Source organism: Mobula hypostoma, chromosome 13, assembly GCF_963921235.1.
Source record: "Mobula hypostoma chromosome 13, sMobHyp1.1, whole genome shotgun sequence".
Lineage (NCBI taxonomy): Eukaryota > Metazoa > Chordata > Chondrichthyes > Myliobatiformes > Myliobatidae > Mobula > Mobula hypostoma.
In genome coordinates, this window is record NC_086109.1 from 30,019,428 (window position 1) to 30,040,326 (window position 20,899).

Genomic DNA, 20,899 nt, shown 5'->3' on the forward strand with positions numbered 1-20,899 from the left:
CTCAAAGGGGGCATAATAGAGGGGCATCCACTGAGTCTGGAACTCAAAAACTGGAAGGATTCAATCATTCAGGGATCATATTACAGACCTCCTCCTCCCCCACCCTCAATAACCACTGGAACATGAAAAATAGACATACGGGCCGATTAAGAAAATGTGTAAAAACAATACGATTTTTGTCATGTGGATCTTCAACTTAATTAATACAAACTGGGGTCTTCTGAGTGCAAGAGGTTTAGGTGGGGCAGAATTTATTAGATGCATCCGGGAGGGGCCATGGAATGTCCTTGGCCAGTAGGATTAAATAGAATCCCAAGGCATCAAGAGCAAGAGGCTAACTAGGAAGAAAGTAGGACCACTCGAGGATAAAGGTGGACATTTGCTTGGATACAGAGGATGTGGGTGAGATCCTTAACGAGTACTTTGTATCAGTATTTCCAAGGAGAAGGATGTGGAGAATAGGAGAACAGCATTGAATGTATTGCTGTGCCAGGTCACTTCAAGGAAGAGATAGTGTTGGGTCTGTTAAAGAGCATTAAGGTGGATAAATCCCCAGGGTTTGATGCGTTATTGAGAGAGGCAAGGGAAGAGATTGCTGGGGCCTTGATCAGTATTGTTTTGTCTTCTCTAGTCAGAGGTGAGTTCCCTTGTTCCATTATTCAAGAAGGGAACAAGGGATAATCCTAGAAACTATAGACTGGTGACTCCAATGTCAGTGATAGATAAGTTATTGGAGAGAGTTCTTAGGGATAGGATTTATGGGCATTTGGAAAACCATGACCTAATTAGGGAGAGCCAGTATGGCTTTGTGCAGGGCAAGCTGTGTCTTACTAACCTGCTTGAGTTTTTTGGCGAGGTGACAAGGGTGATTGATGAAGGTGGAGCTGTGTATGTTGTCAACATGGATTTTAGTAAGGTGTTTGACAAGGCCCTTCATGGGAGGCTTATCCAGAAGGTTAACAACCGCGAGGAATGAAAAGAGGATGCTGTCTAAGTTGCATGCCATCTTAGACAATGTCTTCCATCCACTACATAATGTACTGGTTGGGTACAGGAGTACATTCAGCCAGAGACTCATTCCACTGAGATGCAACACAGAGCGTCATAGGAAGTCATTCCTGCCTGTGGCTTTCAAACTTTACAACTCCTCCCTTGGAGGGTCAGACAGCCTGAGCCAATAGGCTGGTCCTGGACTTATTTCATAATTTACTGGCATAATTTACATATTACTATTTAACTATTTATGGTTTTATTACTATTTATTATTTATGGTGCAACTGTAATGAAAACCAATTTCCTCCGGATCAATAAAGTATGACTATAACTATGACAATGAAATGTACAGATGCTGGAAATCCAAGGCAACACAAGCACAATGCTGTGGGAGCTCAGCAGGCCAGGCAGCATCTATGTAATGGAATAAATTGTCACTGTTTTGGACCAAAACCCTTCATCAGGGCTGGGTAAAAAAGATGAGAAGTCAGAGTAAGGAGGTGGGGGAGGGTAGGATGAAGTACAAAGAGGTAGGTGATGGGTGAAGTAGAGCTGGTAGTCGATTTCTTGAACTTCCAGTAATTGCCTCCCTTCATCATTCCCCTTTCCTGTTTTTATTTTCTCCCCCCCCATCTTTTTCCTTACCTGCCCATCACCTCCCTTGATGCTCCTCTTTCTTCACTTCCTTCTATGGTCTTCTACCCCCTCCTATCAGATTCTACCTTCATCTCTTTCACCAATTTAACAGTTATTTACTTCACCCTTTATCTCTTTCACCAATTTAACAGTTATTTACTTCACCCCTTCCTTCTCCTGGTTTCACCTATCACCTACCACTTCTTCCGCCACTCCCCACATCTTCTTACTCTGACTTCTCATCTTTTCTTCCAATCCTGATGAAGGGTCTTAGTTGGAAATGTCGACTGTTTATTCCTTTCCATAGATGCTGTCTGGCCAGCTGACTTCCTTCAGCATTTTGTGTGTGTTGTCCAGAAGATTAAGATGCATGAAATCTATGCCAAATGGCTATTTGGATTTAGAACTGGCTTACCCTGAGAAGACAGTGGTTGAAAGGATTATTCTAGCTGGAGGTCTGTGATTAATTATGTTCCGCAGGTATCTGTACTTAGGACCTCTGCTGATTGTTATGTATATAAATTATCGGAATGAAAATGTAGATGGCTGGTTTAGTAAATTTGCAGATGACGTGATTATTTGTGTTGTGGATAGTGTAGAAGATTCGCAAAGAATGCAGTGGGAGAAAGATCAGTCGCAGATATGGGTGGAGAATTGGCAGATGTAGTTTAACCCAGCCAAATGTGAAGTGTAGCGCTTTAGTAGGTCAAATGCAGAGCACTGTTAAGGACAAGATCCTGAACAATGTTGATGCGCAGAGGGATCTTGAGGTTCATGTTTATAGCTCCCTGAAGTTTGCTACACGGGTTGATAGGATGGTTTTGAAGGCATATGGTATGCTTTTATTAGTTGAAACATTGAGTTCCAAAGTTAGGAAGTTATCTTATGGCTTTATAAAACTCTAGTTAGGCTGCAATTGGAGTTATGCATTCATTTCTGGTCACCCCATTATAGGAAGCATGTTGAAGCTTTGGAGAGGGTGCAGAAGAGGTTTACCAGAATGTAGCCTGGATTAGAGGTTATGCTCCATAAAGAGGTTAGGCAAACTTGGGTGGTATTCTCTGGAGCGGTAGAAGCTGGGTGGGGGTGGGGAGGGGTATGATCTGATGGAGGTTTATAAGATTGAGAGGCATAGAGAGACAGACAATATTCTTTTCTCATGGTTAAATGTTTTATACTAGTGAGTATGCACTTAAAGTGAGAGAGAGGGTAATTTCAAAAGGGATGCTTTTTTTTAGTGTTAGGTTCTTGTAATTTACTGCCTGGGGTGATGGTAGAGGCATATATACAAGGGACTTTTATGAGACGTTTAGATAGGCACATGAATGTGAGGAAAATGGATTGATATGGACATCTGTGGACATAAGGGATTAGTTTAGTTGGCTACTTGGTTCCTAATTTATTGGATTTGGCACAATGCTGTGGGCTAAAGGGCCTATTTCTGTGCTGTGCTCTACTGTTCTATGTTCTAAGTTAAAACTGAAGTTTATAATTATACCGCTAATATTGAAAAATGTTTAATCTCATTTAATGTTTAATAACACTGACTTGCTTAATTGATGATCCAGTGCTGTCTGAAATTAAAGTGATTTGATGCCAATATTAAATATCTGGTAAACTGAAGAGCAGAAATTATAGATACCTATCTAATCCATGGGCCTTGCTTGATTGAACTTGATATCTTGAAATAGTTTTAACAATGACCAATGATGCTAAAATTATAAAAATATGACTAATTGATCTGAGATACACTGCAGGTTGACCACAGATTTTCTGCACCCTCGGTTCCTGAGCCTTGCCGGATTAACGTTTTTGCCGGATTAAAAGAGGTCATGCAATAATAATGGCAAAAATGGAGTGCAGAAGCCTAAAGAGTATTATTAATTAAACAAAAAAATTAAATGTAAATATAATAGTTGCTGTGCTTACAAAGAATGTTGCTTCTTGGTTACCTTTTTAAACATTTCATCCAGGCAAAGTTGTTTCAAGTGTTTTGATCTCTCCTTGTGTAATTTTTCTTGCATCAAATAAAAATTCATTAGCACTTGTTCTGTCCCAAAGGTACATTTCTCAACCCCTTTGATTAAGTCACCCAACAACTCAATTAACTTATCAACAGTAAATCCTTCAGTTTCATCCATTTCAGCATCTTCACTGTCATGTTCATCACTTGCAGTATTTTTATCAGCATTCAGAACACTATCTATGGCTTCAGTCTGTGAAGTGATGCACAACAGGTGTTTTGTTGTCGACAGTCATCCACTCATGTAGATTCAGCTTACACACGGAAACACCGTCGTCCCAGTTTTTCAACATTTCAACCTTCTCTTGGATCAATATGGACTGATGTTTATGTTCAGCACCACCACTGGTACTTGCACTTATCTTCAAAGCCATAGCTATGGTTAAATTTATGTAAAATAAGCAAAAATGAGCAGAAAATATTGGGAGTACCACCAACAAGTGCAATGTAAATAATAAAAATGGTGTGTTTTTGTCAAAATGAGTTCCACCATGGATGACGCTATGTGTGTCGTACACAGTGCCATCTGGTGGCCACCCAGTAAACAAAATTTCTCCCGAATTGAGGTGCTGAACCATCACTTTCCAGAAAATTGGTGGTCAGCCTATATATGTGCATACCCTCAGAGGCATTTCAGAATGGATAATACCTCCACCATCAACACTACCCTCAACAGCATCTCTTCCACTTCACACTCATCTGCTTTTCCTCCATCCTCCTGCCACCCTACCAGGTGTAGAGTTCCTCTTGTCCTCACCTACCACCCCACCAGCCTCCCTGTCCAGCACCTAATTCTCCGAAACTTATGCCATCTCCAGCAGGATCCCACCACCAAGCAGATTTCTCCCCCCCCCCCCCGCAGCTCTTTGCTTTCAGCAGTGATTGCTCCTTACACAACTCCCTTGTCCATTCGTCCCTCCCCACTGATCTCCCTGCTGGCACTTATCCTTGCAAGCGGAACAAGTGCTACACCTGTCCTTACACTTCCTCCTTCACTACCGTTGAGTGCCAGAAACAGTCCTTCCAGGTGCAGCGAAACTTCACCTGTGAGTCTCTTGGGGTCATATGCTGTGTCCGGTGCTCCTGGTGTGGTCTCCTGACGTAGATTGACAGACCACTTTGCCGAGCACCTACACTCTGCCAGAAAAAGTGGGATCTCCCAGTGGCCACCCATGTTAATTCCACTTCCCATTCCCATTCTCATTCTGATATGTCTGTTCATGACTTGCTCCACTGTCATGATGTGGCCACACTTGGGTTAGAGAAACAATACCTTGTATTCCATTTGGGCAGCCTCCAACCTGATGGCATGAACATTGATTTCTCAAACTTCTGATAATGCCCCCACCCTCCCCTCTCCTTCACCATTTTTCATCCCCTTTTCCCTCCCTCACTTTATCTCCTTGCTCATCCATCACCTCCCTCTGGTTGTCCTTCTCCCTTTTCTTTCTTCCATGGCCTTCTGTCTCTTTCACCAATTTAGTTCCCAGCTCTTTACTTCACCCCTTCCCCTTCAGGTTTCATCCTTTACCTTGTGTTTCTCTCTCTCTCCTTCCCTCACCTTATAAATCTGCTCAGCTTTTTTTCTCCAGTCCTGCAGAAGGATTTCAGCCTGAAACGCCGACTGTACTCTTTTCCTAGATGCTGCCTGGCCTGCTAAGTTCCACCAGCATTTTGTGTGTGGTGCTTGGATTTCCAGCATCTGCAGAATTTCTTGTTTGTGATTGGATAAGAATGCTTCATGGAGTATTTTCTGTGTTACTAATCTTATTGGATCTGACCTCACAGTCAACCTCATTTTGACCTTGCACCTGATTGTCCACCTGCACTGCACTTTCTCTGTGCACTTCATTATGCATTTTGGTATCATTTTACCTTCCACTACAGTACTGTGCGAAAGTCTTGGGCACATAAATATGGCGAGGAAGCCTAAGACTTATGCATAGTGGTGTAGTAATTCTATGTATCGCACTGTACTGCTGACACAAAAAAAATCATGGCGTAAGTGACAAACCTGATTCTGATCTGGGTCTCTGTTGTGGACTGAGAGTGGGAAGGAGGCAGGGAGAAAGGGCATCATGGTTGGAAGAGAGGAGGAAGCATGAAGCATGAAGCATCAGAGACATTTCGTAATGATCAACAAACCAATTGTTTGGAATCAAATTACCTTGCTTGGGGTCTCAAGGCTTGGTGTACTAACATCCTTTGCTCTCACCAGATTTACAAACTTGTTGTCTGCTGCACCTTGACAAATAATGGCACTGGCTATATATATCTGCCTAAAACTTTTACACTACACTGTTCCTCAATGTACTGTGTAATGAATAATCTGTATGAACAAGATGGGTTTTTCACTGTTCATTGGTACATGTGACAATAAGCCAATTCCAATTTGCTGTGGCAATGTAAATATTTTTCATTGGAAATCTATGAACTAAGAGGAACAGGAACCTTTTTATTTTATTGTGACTAAAATTATTTAATTCATTAAGTTTTAGGGGAGATAATAACTCTGACCTTATTTTTATTCCAGGTGTCTCTTTAGGCAGAGTAACACTCCAGAAACAGCAGTCACTCCCTTCGCGGCCTCTTATTCCATTAGTTGCAAGAATTTCAGATCAGAATGCATCAGGAGCACCACAAATGACCATAAGAGAAAAATCTCGCCATGAGAAATTCAAGCAGCTTTTAAGTAGTGCACATACTGATTTGGGTAAGTTTACAAAGAATCGGGACCCATTACATTGCATTTTGTGAATCTTGTGTCTTGAACTAGCCTATATAAAACATTGCAATTTTTTCCTGTATGCTTCAGCAACAGATTTTTAATTTCATCACTTTATCTCCCAGGTTTACTGCTATTTCTCTTTGCGTCTCATAGCTCTTTTGTCTCTCTTTCTTGCTTGCTCTTACTCCCTACCCCCAACATACAGTATATACTTATGTTAAATCTCAGCATGTTTTATTTAAAACTTAACTTTCCAAAACTCTTCATATCATTTATGCAGATAGGTCTAAAACACTTCTGTCTACTTTGAGTTTGAGATTTGTAATATTTTTCCCAGAAGTCCCCATTGCCCGTAAGGCTGAGGAGTATACCTCCAAAAGAAAGTAAGTTTGCTGAAATTACCATAGTATAATGCAAAACACTGATACAATCCATTACAGATGATTTGTTTGCGTTGCATTGGTTAGTCGAGCAGTAAATATTGAAGTGGCTTAGTGTTGGATTTGAGTCATGATGTTCTTAATTTTCTTGTGAGTCTTTTCAAGCTGATTAAAGGTTAAGTGAAGCCTGACACATTGTATTCACATCAAGCTGATTAGGTACTTGTTATTCTTCATGCTGGAGCTTTTCTGTTCACTTCCAAGGGGCTGGAAAATTCTTCCTATCCATCATTAATTGTCTTGCTGAACTAATGGAGCAGTCATAAATAAACATGTATACTTGATCAGATGGCTCTGACGCTTACCCTTGGTCTTGCAAAGATGGTCTTGATATGCCTTGTTTGGGCACCTCTCCAAATAAGACTTTAAAGATATGGAATTTATTCAATAAAATGTCTTGTCTGTCTTAAGGGTATTAGGACGAAGGTCGTCTTTTCCTCATCTCCAATCTGGCAAGCATGATGTGTTTATCTCCCAGAAGAAGGTCATGAAATTGCGGAGCATGGAAATAGGCCCTTTGGCCTAACTGGTCAATGGCAACCAAGATTTCCATTTAAACAAGTCCTACTTGTTCATGTTTGCCTCAGTATCTCTTTAAATCTTTCCTACCTACATCCTGGAGGACTGGAAGATAGCAAATGTCACTACACTCCTTAAGAAGGGAGGAAGACAAAAGAAAGGAAATTGTAGGCCAGTTAACCTAACCTCAGAGGCTGGGAAAGTGTTGGAGTCTTATTAAGAATGAGGTTTTGGGGTACTTGGAGGATAATGATAAAACAAGTCAAAGTCAGCATAGTTTTTGTGAAGGAAAATCTTGCCTGACAAATCTGTTAGAGTTCATCGAGGAATTAACAAACAGGGTGGACAAAGGAGAGGCAGTGGGTGTCAGTTACTTGGATTTTCAGAAGGCATTTGATAAGGTGTCACACATGAGGCTGTGTAACAAGATGAAATCCTGTGGCATTACAGGAAAGATACTGGCATGGATAGAGGAATGGCTGACAGGCAGGAGGCAGTGAGAGGGGATAAAGGCGGCCTTTTCTGGTTGGCTGCCAGTGACTATTGGTGTTCCTCAGGGGTCAATATTGAAACTGCTGCTTTTCACATTGTTTCAGTTATTTAGATAATGGAATTGATGTCTTTGTGGCAGAATTTGTGGATGATACGAAGATAGGTGGAGGGGTAGGTAGTGCTGAGGAAGTGACGTGATTGCAGCAGGACTTGGGCAAATTGGAAGAATGGGTAAAAAAGTGGCAGATGGAATACAGAGTTGGGAAATGTATGATGTTTCGTTTTGTTATAAAGAACAGTTGCGTGGACTGTTATCTAACTGGCGAGAAGGTTCAAGCATCAGAGATGCAGAGGGACTTGGGAATCCTCGTGCAATATTTATAGGTTGAGTATATGGTAAAGAAGGCAAATGCAATGTTCGCATTTATTTCAAGGGGAATAGAATATAAAAACCAGGAGTTAATGCTGAAGCTTTATAAGATGCTAGTCAGGCTGCACTTGGAGTATTGTCAACAGTTTTGGGCCCCATATCTCAAAAGATGTGTTGTCATTGGAGAGAGTCTAGAGGAGGTTCACGAGGATGATTTTGGGAATGAAGGGGTTAACATTTGAGAAGTGTTTGGCAGCTTTGGGCCTGTACTCACTGGAATTTAGAAGATGCTTGGGGATCTCATTGAAACCTACCAAGCATTGAAAGGAAAAGGACTAGATAGGGTGGATGGGGAGAAGATATTTCCTATGGTGGAGCTATTCAGTATAGCCTCAAAATTAAGGTAAGGAAGATTTTTTTTTTAACCAGAGAGTAGTGAATCCGTGGAATGCTCTGCCACAGACTGCAGTGGAGGCCAGGTTTGTGGGTATATTTATAATGAAAGTTGATAGATTCCTGATCGGCCAGGGTGCCAAAGGATATGGCAAGCAGGCTAGTGTATGGGTTGAGTGTGATCTGGGATCAGCCATGACGCAATGGCGAAGCAGATTTGATGGGCTCAATGGCATAATTCTGCTCCACTGTCTTATGGTCTTAAACCTGCTCAGGTGACTATTAATGTATCTATCTCAGCCACTTCCTTGAGCAGCTCATTCCATATACTGACCAATCAATGGATGAAAGGGTTGTCTCTCAGGTTACTATTCAATCTCTCTCCTCTCACCTTATACCTTTGCTCCCTGGTTCGTGGGAAAAAGATTGTGCATTGATCCTGACTACACCCCTCATGATTTTATAAACCTCTGAGATCACCTCTCATTTTCCTATGCTCCTATGAATAAAATTCCAACCTGACCAACCTCTCACCATAATTTAGTCCCTCAAGTCTTGGCACCAAAATATTTCTCAGTAGCTAGAATGTGAGGTTAAATAAACTTTTGCTTGGGAGTATTGCTTAGTGTAGCACAGCTGTTGCACTTCAACTCTTATTAGCTTCATGTTTCAATTACTTGAATCTAATCACTCACAAAAGGATGACTGAATGCAGACTTGTCAGGAATGACTTGCTTTTGTGAGAATTGTGACAAAGATTGATGACTGCAGAAAATATCAGGAAACTGGATTCTTGGTTGCTCTTGAAATGATTTTGATTCTGCCACCTACTTTGGATTTTTCTCAGGGCACAAAACATTTCAACTTAGATTGCTCATGCTGTTGCAGTTGCAGCTGTAAATAACCTTTCTGCAGATCAAGCCTGTAGATAAACTATAATTCTGGATTGTGACACACGATGGTGCTAGCACGCTGATGAACCACAATTGAGACTTATTTGAAATTGTCTTAGTAAGGATATGTTTTTGGTTTCAATAATATAACAAATTTGAGCTGTTTGTCCATGTAGAGTAATACTTATTGAATAAGCAATTATAAGGCACCATTTGTATATTTTCGTTCCCTGTCTGTAAATCAGGAATGAAGCATCCTTGAAATGTAAAACTCTCTACATGACTGAATTTCTTTCTGACCGTTCAGAAGATGTAAGCATGGGAAAGCAGGATCTTGCCATCTCCATGTCAAATGTAGTGTTGGTTCATGTTGAATTGAAACCAGTAAGATGTTAACTGAAGCAGGTAGTGTTTTACACTTCTAGTAAAGAAAGATTTCTATGCACCAAATGGTTTTGAATATTTTATGCCCATGACTGCTACTTGACTTGAGCAGTCCCTGATATCAGTAGTTATTGTGAATATAATTTATAATAACCCTTCCATAGATAGTGAGATGAAATACACTGAATAGATTATTATTTATCCAGTAGAATAATACTCGTGATCTTTCATAAATTAAATAAAATCTTTTGGTGTGCTCTCATTTGCTGCAATAGTATTTAATCATTACAAGTGCCAATTTATTTCAGTGAATTACCATATTCTGCAGACCTTTATTAGAGGAGAGTTAACTTTGGGCTTGTAAATCTTCCAATTATTCACTTGCTGTTTTGCAAACATGTACTCTTTCCTTGTATTCAACTAATTATTTATTTCACTAATGTTCAAAATTTAACTCCTGTCATTTAAAAAAATTAGCTAGCATATTAGCATTAATTTACGAACCCTTTATTTCTTGTCCGTTATGCAAAGAAAACCAAAATGGCAAATGCTCGAAATACCTAAGGGATTGACCTGAAACAAAAATTTTCTATCACCATAAATGATCCTTAACTTGCTAAGAATTTAACACTTTTTCTTTCATGCTTCCAGTTTTTCTAGTGTTGTTTTTGAATTGTAAAACGGTACCTGAATATAAAAAATGATGCCTTACATGCAAGAATAAACTAATTTTATATTGATGCTTTGTTTTTCATTTCATGTATGAGGGGTGATTGATAAGTTCGTGGCCTAAGGTAGGAGGAGTCAATTTTAGAAAACCTAACACATTTATTTTTCAACATAGTCCCCTCCTACATTTACACTTAGTCCAGCGGTTGTGGAGCATAGGGATCTTGGACCTCCAGAAAGTGTCCACATCAGGGTTAATTGATAAGTTCGTGGCCTAAGGTAGAAGGAGATGAGTTATACAGCTCTCGTTACATGCACATGCAGGTCAACTCTTTGATTATGCAGAAAGTTTGAAGTTAATAACTCATTAGGGGTGATTGATAAGTTCATGGCCTAAGGTAGAAGGAGATGAGTTATTAACTTCAAACTTTCTGCATAATCACTCAGACTTGACCTGCATGTGCATGTAACGAGAGCTGTATAACTCATCTCCTTCTACCTTAGGGCACGAACTTATCAATCACCCCTGCTGTGGACACTTTTTTGGAGGGGTTCAAGATCCGTATGCTCCACGACTGCTGGATTAAGTGTGTAAATGTAGGAGGGGACTATGTTGAAAAATAAATGTGCTAGGTTTTCTAAAATTGACTCCGTCTACCTTAGGCCATGAACTTATCAATCACCCCTCGTAGTGGGCTCAGACATGCAACTTCAAACCTAATTCACATTTAAAGAAACTGCTCTTTTCTCAGCATCCTTTTAACTCAGTGTTTCTAGGTGTTGGTGAGTGATGAAGGGAAGGAAAAATAATAATGTATACGGAGAGGTTTCTGACAAAGGCTGAATGTTTGTTGGGCTGAAACCTGAAGAGTTGAATGATTATCTCTTGGCTGCTTCCCATCCTAAGCATCATAGAAATCAGTTATCACCCAATCCAAGTTCAACTACGTGAATGAAATAAAGGCTAAGAGCACTTGGATACTGCCAACATTTTAAGATCAGGCAGCAAAGCTGTAGTAACAAATATTTGCATTCGGGATGAAGTCTCACCACCTGCTTTTTCAGTGGAGTGAAATGCTTTTGTCACGTGCTGATCCCAAATCCAGGAACGTTTGTCTCCCATGCAGTTCCTAAACACATGAGGTCTGTGTACTATGTGGACTAAATAGCTCAATTGCACAGATGATTTGAGAATTGCTGCTCTTGACATCAAGGTATCAGTTGATTGTGTACAGTATTATTGGGTCTTGGTGCTAATGATATCAATCATTAGCAAGGGAGAAACACACTGAACTTGAATTAAGGCCATGCATAAAGATGTATAGTTGTGGTTGTTGGCAGTCAGTTATTTTAACCCAACAATATTGTTGCAGGAGTTATTCAGGACATTGTCACATCCCCTTCTCTTTTCAGTTGCTTCATTAGGTACATGTGTTCCATCATTAGATCAGAAGTGGAATGTTTGATGATTGCAAAATGTTGAATTCCATTTTCAATTCTTGAATGAGTGGAGCATGTTAATTCAGTAAATAGCAAGTTGTATTCATGCTACGGCAGTGCCAGACAATGAGCATATCAAGTAACAGTTTAGCCATGTATATTTGATATTCAGTCACCTTACTGTCACAGCTGGGATGGAAGGTGGTGAAGAATTTGCCTAGTCATACACCTGGACTAGCCACACAAATGCTTTGTGCACTAGTCAGAGGCAGCATCTGGGTATCCAGTGATGTTTGACACAGCAGAATCCTCCTTCACTGCGGAAGACACTAACAGAATGCCAGAAACGTGAGAGTATCAGGTGGCAGAAGTGAGTGTCGTTGCTATTACTAAGGAGAAGGTGCTTTGGAGCTGAAAGGTCTGACGATAGATGAGTCACGTGGACCATGGACTACACCCTAGGTTTCTGAAAGAGGTAGCTGAAGAGATTGAGGAGGCATTAGTAATGACCTTTCAAGAATCACCAGATTCTGCAATGGTTCCAGAGGACCAGAAAATTACAACTGTCACTCCACGCTTTAAGGAGGGAGGGCACCCGAAGAAAGGAAATCATAGGCCAGTTAGCCTGATTTTAGTGGTTGGAAAAATGTTGGAGTCTGTTCATTAAGAATGAGGTTTTGGGGTATTTAGAAGCACATCATCAAATAGGCCAAAGTCAGCATTGTTTCCTAATAGGGAAATCTTGCCTGACAAATCTGTTGGAATTCTTTGAGGAAGTAACAAGCAGGATAGACAAAGGAGGGTCTGCGGGTATTTATTTGGATTTTCAGAAGGCCTTTGACAAGGTGCTGCATGAGACTACTTAAATAAGGGCCTACTGTATTACTAGAATCGATGGAGGATTGGCCAACTGAAAGTTTTCAGAGGTCCAGGTTCAATGTCCGGGAAGCCATCTCATGGATGAAGTAGCAATTCCTAGACCAAACTTAAATCAATGATGGTGCAAGGTACATATATTATCTAAGTACGTATGTAGTATACAACTCTGAGATTTAACTCCTCCTGACAGCCACGAAACAAAGAAAACTACGGATGCTGTTCAAAGAAAAACATCATCCTTAACCACGTGCTTCATAAAAAAAAATGCAAATGGAACATGAACATCATTACCCCATGCACAAAGAAACAAATCATGCAGATATTAACAAGAACATCAAATCCCACACCTCCCTCTCATTTGAAAAAAAAATGAACAGATCATACAAACAGCAACAAGAAAGAACATGTGACAACACAGAACTGAAAGAGTCCAAGATATCTAAAAAATTGATGTGCTTGTATAGATGTGTCGTGGAGAGTAGATTGACCGGCTGCATCACAGCCTGCCATGGAAACACTAATGTCCTTGAATGAAAAATCCTACAAAAGGCAGTGGTATTTCCCACTCCACCATGGTAAAGCCCTCCCAACCACTGAGCACATCTATATGAAATGCTATTGCAGGAAAGCAGCATAGACCATAAGACATAGAAGCAGAATTAGGCCATCTGGCCCATTGAGTCTGCTCTGCCATTCAATCATGGCTGATCCTTTTTTTTCTCCTCCTCAACTCCAGTTCTCAGCCTTCTCCCCATAACCTTTGATGCCATGTCTAATCAAGAACCTAGCAATCTCTGCCTTAAATATACCCAATGACCTGGCTTCCAGCATTGCATGTGGCAACAAATTCCACAAATTCACCACCCTTTGGCTAAAGAAACTTTACTCCGTATCTTTGTTGTGAAAGGATGTCCTTCTATCCTGAGGCTGTATCCTCTTGTCCTACACTCTAATACCATGGGAAACATCCTTTCCACATCTACTCTGTCTAGGCATTTCAACATTCAAAAAGTTTCAATGAGATCTCCCCCTCATCCTTCTGAATTCCAGCCAGTGCAGACCCAGATCCATCAAACCTTGCAGTACTGGAATGATCCTTGTGAACCTCCTCTGGACCCTCTCCAATGCCAGCACATCTTTTCTAAGATGAGGAGCCCAAAAAGGGTACAGAGGAGATTTACCAGGATGCTGCCTGGTTTAGAGAGTATGGAATATGATCAGAGATTAAGGGAGCTAGGGCTTTACTCTTTGGAGAGAAGGAGGATGAGAGGAGACATGATAGAGGTATACAAGATATTAAGAGCAATAGAGAGAGTGGATATCCAGCGCCTCTTCCCCAGGGCACCACTGCTCAATACAAGGGGACATGGCTTTAAGGTGAGGGGTGGGAAGTTCAAGGGGGATATTAGAGGAAGGTTTTTTACTCAGAGAGTGGTTGGTGTGTGGAATACCCTGCCTGAGTCAGTGGTGGAGGCAGATACACTAGTGAGACCTCTAGACAGATATATGGAGGAATTTTAGGTGGGGGGTTATATGGGAGGCAGGGTTTGAGGGTCAGCACAACAATATGGGCTAAAGGGCCTGTACTGTGCTGTACTATTCTATGTTCTATGTAAAACTGTACACAATGCTCAAGGTGAGGCCTCTCCAGTGCCTTATAAAGCCTCAGCATCACATCCTTGCTCGAGTATTCTAGACGTCTTGAAATGAATGTTAACATGATATTTGCCTTCCTTACCACCCACTCAACCTGCAAGTTAACCTTTGGGATGTTCTGCACAAGGACATCCAAGTCCCTTTTGCATCTCAGATTTTTAGATTTTCTCCCCGTTTAGAAAATAGTCCACATATTTATCTCTACTCCAAAGTTCATGACCATGCATTTTCCAACATTGTATTTCATTTGCCACTTTCTTGCCCATTCTCCTAGTCTGTCTAAGTCTTTCTGCATCCTACCTGTTTCCTCAAAACTACCTGTCCCTCTACCAACCTTCGTATCATCTGCAAACTATTCCATCATCTAAATCATTTATATACAGCATCAAAAGAAGTGGTCCCAACACCGACCCCTGCGGAATACCACTAGTCACTGGCAGCCAACTGGAATAGGATCCTTTTATTCCCACTCACTGCCTCCTACCAAACAGCCAATGTTCTAACTATGTTAGTAACTTTCCTGTAATATCATGAGCTTTTAACTTGGTAAGCGGCCTCATGTGTGGCACCTTGTCAAAGGCCTTGTTAAAGTCCAAACATAAAACATCCACCGCATCCCCTTTATCTATACTACTTGTAATCTCAAAGAGTTCCAACAGGTCGGTCAGGCAGGATTTTCCCTGAAGGAAACCATGCTGACTTTGTACTAACTTGTCCTGTGTCACCAAGTACTCCATCTCCCCATCCTTAACAATTGACTCTAACATCTTCCCAACCACTAAGGTCAGGCTAACTGGTCTATAATTTCCTTTCTGCTGCCTTCCTCCTTTCTTAAAGAGTGGAGTGACATTTGCAGTTTTCCAATCCTCTGGCACCATGCTACAGTTCAATGATTTTTGAAAGATAATTTCTAATGCCACCACAATCTCTAATGCTACCTCTTTCAGCACCCTAGGATGCAGTTCATCTAGTCCAGGTGACTTGTGTACCTTTAGGCCTTTCAGCGTTTTGAGCACCTTCTCTCTTGTAACAGTACAGCACTCACTTCTCTTCCTTCACACTCTACAATATCAAGCATATTGCTAGTGTCTTCCACAGTGAAGACTGATGCAAAATATTCATTTAGTTGATCAGCCATCTCCTTGTCCCACATGATTATTTATCCTGCCTCATTTTCTAGCGATCCTATATCCACTCTCATTTTTCTTTTATTTTTAATATGCTTGAAAAAACTATCTATCATCAGGGACCCCCCCACCCTGGACCTGCTCTCTTCTCATTGCTGCCATCAAGAAGAAGCTGTAAGAGCTCCAGAACTCGCACCACCAGGTTCAGGAACAGTTACTACCAGCAAGCTCTTCAACCAAAGGTGATAACTACACTCAACTTCAGCTGCCTCATCATTGTAATGATCTCACAACCAATGGACTCGCATTCAAAAACTCTTCATCTCATGTTCTTGATACTCATTGCTTATTTATTTGTCATTATAATTCCTTGTATTTGCACAGTTTGTTGTCATCAGTACTCTAGTTAAATGCCCTAGTTGGGTGGTCTGTTATAGTTATTCTATAAATTTGTTGAATATGCCTCAAGAAAATGAATCTTTGTTGTATATGATAACATATATGTACGTTGATAATAAATTTACTTCGAACTTTCAACTTTGACTGCTAGAAGGAGTGAGATTAAGGGGAACTTTTCTGGTGGCTGCTGATGACTAGTAACCTGCTGCAGGTGTCAGTGTTGGGTGCACTTCTTTTCATGTTGTATGTGAATGATTTTGAGAGAATTCATAGCTTTGTGGCCAGGTTTGCAGATGATACAAAGGAGGTGGAAGGGCAGGTAATGTTGAAGAAGGAGGAGTCTGCAGAAGGCTTAGATTGGGTTAATGTGCAAAGAAGTGGTAGCTGGAGTATCGTACATCAAATTTGCTGGTGAACGCAGCAGGCCAGGCAGCATCTCTAGGAAGAGGTACAGTCGACGTTTCGGGCTGAGACCCTTCATCAGGACTTGAAAAGTCTCGGCCCGAAACGTCGACTGTACCTCTTCCTAGAGATGCTGCCTGGCCTGCTGCATTCGCCAGCAATTTTGATGTGTGTTGCCTGAATTTCCAGCATCTGTAGAATTCCTCGTGTTTAAGCTGGAGTATCTTGTTGGGAAGTGCATGTTCATGCACTTTGCCAGAAGGAATTTGGGAAGCACTTTGGGAAGTGAAGTATGTGCAGTGAAAATTAGGGAAGTGAAGTAGGTGCAGTGAAAATTACAACTGAGAAGGTGGTCAGGAAGCTTAGTGGTCTGAGGGTGGATTAATCTCCTGGACTTGATGGAATGCACCCTCGAGTTCTGAAGGAAGTGGCTGGAGGGTGCAGAGGCATGAACAATAATCTTTCAAGAATTGATACATTGTACCAGATGACTGGAAAATTGCAAATGTTACTCCACTATTTAAGAAGGGTGGGAGGCAGCAGAAAGGAAACTATAGACCTGTTAGTCTGACATCAGTGGTTGGGAAGTTGTTGGAATCGGTTGTTAGGGATGACATTACGAAATACCTGGAGGCACATGACAAGATAGGCCAAAGCCAGCATGGTTTCTTGAAAGGAAAATCTGGCCTGATTAACCTCCTGCAGTTTTTTGAAGAAATTACAAGCAGCGTAGACAAAGGAGATGCAGTAGATACAGTGTACTTGGATTTTCAGAAGACCTTTGATAAGGTGCCGCACATGAGGCTGCTTAGCAAGATAAGAGCCCATGGAATTACAGGAGAGCTACTAGCATGGGTGGAGCATTGGCTGATCGGCAGAAAACAGGGAGTGGGATTAAAGTGATCCTACTCTGGCTGGCTGACGGTTACAAGTGGAGTTGCACAGGGGTCGGTGTTGGGACCGCTGCTTTTTACGATGTATGTCGATGATTTGGACTATGGGATTAATGGATTTGCGGCTAAATTTGCCAATGATACAAAGGTGGGTGGAGGAGCGGGTAGTGTTGAGGAAACAGAGAGACTTAGATAGTTTAGGGGAATAGGTAAGGGGGTGGCAAATGAAATACAATGTTGGAAAGTGCATGGTCATGTACTTTGGTGGAAGAAATAAACAGGCAGGCTATTATTTAGATGGGGAGAGAATTCAAAATGTAGAAATGCAAAGGGACTTGGGAGTCCTTGTGCAGCATACCCTAAAGGTTAATGTCCAGGTTGAGTCGGCAGTGAAGCAGGCGAATGCAGTGTTGGCATTCATTTCTAGAGGTATAGAATATAAAAGCAGGGATGTGATGTTGAGGCACTCCTGAAACCACACTTGAAGTATTGTGTGCAGTTTTGGGCTCCTTTAGAAAGGATATACTGACATTGGAGAGGGTTCAGAGATGATTCACAGGGTCACCGTATGAGGAATGTCTGGCAGCTCTTGGGCTGTATTCTCTGGAGTTCAGGAGAATGAGGGGATATCTCATAGAAACATTCCGAATGTTAAAAGGCCTAAACAGATTAGTTAGGGCAAAGTTATTTCCCATGCTAGGGGATTCTAGGACAAGAGGGCACAACTTCAGGATGGAAGGACGTCCATTTAGAACAGATATGTGGAGAAATTACTTTAGTTGGAAGGTGGTAAATCTGTGGAATTTGTTGCCATGAGCAGCTGTGGGGGCCAAGTCATTGGGTGCATTTAAGGCAGAGACAGATTCTTGATTAGCCAGGGTATCAAAGGATACGGGGAGAACGCAGGGGAGTGTGGATGACTGGAAGAATTGGATCAGCCCATGATTGAATGGTGGAGCAGACTCGATAGGCCGAATGGCCTAATTCTGCTCTTTTATCTTATGGTCTTATAGAATAAAGGCATGGAATATTTCGTAAATGAGAAAATTCCAAAATCAAGATGCAGTGGACTTGGGAGTCCCTAGAGGTTAATTTCCCATTTGAGTCAGTGGTAAGGAAGCCAAATGCAGTGTTAGCATTCATTTTGAGAGGACTAGAATCCAAAAGCAAGGATGTAATGCTGAGGTTTTATAAAGTCAGACTGCACTTAAAGTGTTGTAAGCAGTTTTGGGCCCTTTATCTAAGAAAGAATGTTCTGGCATTGGAGAGAACCCAGAGGTATTTCATGGGAATGATCTCAGGAATGAAAGGGTTAACACGGGAGAGTTTGATGACTGTGAGCCTGTACTCGCTGGAGTTCAGAGGAATGATGGGTGGGGGGGGGGTAGGGATCTTATTGAAACTCATTAGATATTGACAGTTCAGGATAGAGTGGACATGGAAAGGATGCTTCCTGTGATGGGGGACTGTTGGACCAGAGGGCGCAGGCTCAGAATTGAAAGATATCCATTTAGAGCAGAGGAAAAGTTTCTTTAGCCAGAGTGTTGTGAATGTATGGAGTTCTCTGCCACAGATGGCTGTGCAGGCTAAGTCATTGGGTATATTTAAAGCGGAGGTTAATACGTTTCAAGTTGTCAAAGGTTACAGGGAGAAGGCAGGTGGAGAGGGAGTATGCTCTTCTTTGATCTCTTTGTTTCAGTACAACAATTGGTTCATTAAGTTTTAATTTCCTATTTTTGTCTGTAATATTATTACTAACAAAAATCGTATTTTATCATACAATTAGCCGCTACTATTTTATTTGCCATATGCATTTGTGTTTGTAATGTGTCACTGGAAATCTTTGTCTGAGAGTTGCCTCAGTGTTGAACCGTCAAACAGTGAGGACCCTCACCATCCAAGGTGTATGCCTACTTGTTAGAATAGTCATGGAGGAGCTATCAGAGCCAAAAAGCTATACTCAATGATTTGGAGTCAGCTTCTTCCCCTCCACTGTAAGATTTCTGAATTTTCCATGAACCCATGAAAACTGCCTCATTATTCCTCTTCTAGAACTTTTTAATCTTTTGCATTGTTCTTTTTTTGTCTTTGCTCTGCACTGCTGCCGCAAAACTGATTTTCTTTTGTGTTATGTTAGAGTTAGTAAATTTGATTCTGACTGAAGGCAATTATTTCAATTGTTTCAATATTTACTTCAAAGAAGTTCATGTTCACCAGTCCCTAGACCACAGGTGCTGAACCTGGGGTCGATGGACCCCTCAAATAATGGTAAGGCTCCATGGCATAAAAGTGGTTGGGAACTCCTGCCCTAGACAAACAGGGTGACAAATCAAAGACATTTGAGGAACCAAGAGAGGTATAGATGTGTTAGCCGCATTATTTCTGGATCAGGTTGCATGCAGATGAAATTTGAGCATGATGTCATCCTTGTATCAAAGTACATGTATGTCAGCGTGTACAACCCTGAGACATATTTTCTTGCAAGCATTCACAGTAAATGCAAAGAAACTAAAAAAGCATAAATAGCAAGAACATGAAATGAAGAGTCCTTGAAAGTGAGTGCATAGACTGTGGGAACAGTTCAGTGTTGAGGTTAATGAAGTTATTCCCTCTGGTTCAAGAGCCTGATGGTTGAGGGGTAATAACTGATCCTGAACCTGGTGGTGGATCTGAGGCTCCTGTACTACCTCCCTGATGGCAGCAGTGAGAAGAGAGCATGGTGGGAGTCCTTGATGATAGATGCTGCTTTCCTGCAACAGTTTTCAAATTAGATGTGATTAATGTTGGGGAGGGCATTACTCGTGATGGACTGGGCTCTATCCACTACTGTTTGTAGGCTTTTCCATTCAAGTGCATTGGTGTTTCTATACAAGGTTATGATGCAACCAATCAATATACTCTTCACCACAGATCTATAGAAGTGTGCCAAAGATTTAGATGTCATGCAATCTTCGCAAACTTTTCAGAAGGTAGAGATGCTGCCATGCCTTCTTTGTAATGGCACTTGTGTGCAGGATCCGGGATGGGTCCTCTGATATGATAACACTGAGGAATTTAAAGTTGCTGATCCTTTCCACCTTTGATTTCCTGATGAGGACTGGCTCATGTATTCCTCTTCCTGTAGCGTTTGTAATGCATCAGCAGTTACATCTATCTGTGACCAAGTAGCTAAGCAGTAACCAGACTGATTCCAGTTTTATTGCTTTATATATTAACAACACATTGTATGTTGACTAACTCTAAACAAAAGATTTTCATCTAAAATGGATCTAGCAGGTATTTCTTTTGGTAATAGCAGTGCTTTTTCTTTTCCATTTCCTTATACTTTTGAGATTAAATGTGCACTAGTTCTTGGAATTTTAACAGAATATTTCAGTTGTAAAGGGAAAAGGTAGGATTACCGTGAAGATGCTGTCATAATTCCTTGGTCATTCTGTGGCAGCTATGTGAACTTCAAAGTTAAAACGTGATGATTATACCAAACGTATAAGTACATGGATGCACAGGTGCGATGCAAAATGCACTTGCAGCAGCATCATAGTCGCACTCCATCACATACAGTA

General features: G+C 41.2%; 1 protein-coding gene across 5 annotated transcripts in view; it reads left to right on the forward strand.

Moving 5' to 3' along the window:
• The window catches only part of LOC134355515 (TBC1 domain family member 22B-like), a 373,010-nt gene that overhangs the window by 82,297 nt on the left and 269,814 nt on the right, over positions 1–20,899 (forward strand). For all 5 annotated transcript variants that reach the window (XM_063065500.1, XM_063065505.1, XM_063065503.1 and 2 more), the window contains one exon: positions 6,186–6,365. In XM_063065500.1, coding sequence (XP_062921570.1) covers positions 6,186–6,365 — 180 coding nt within the window. The remainder of the gene's footprint in view (positions 1–6,185; positions 6,366–20,899) is intronic.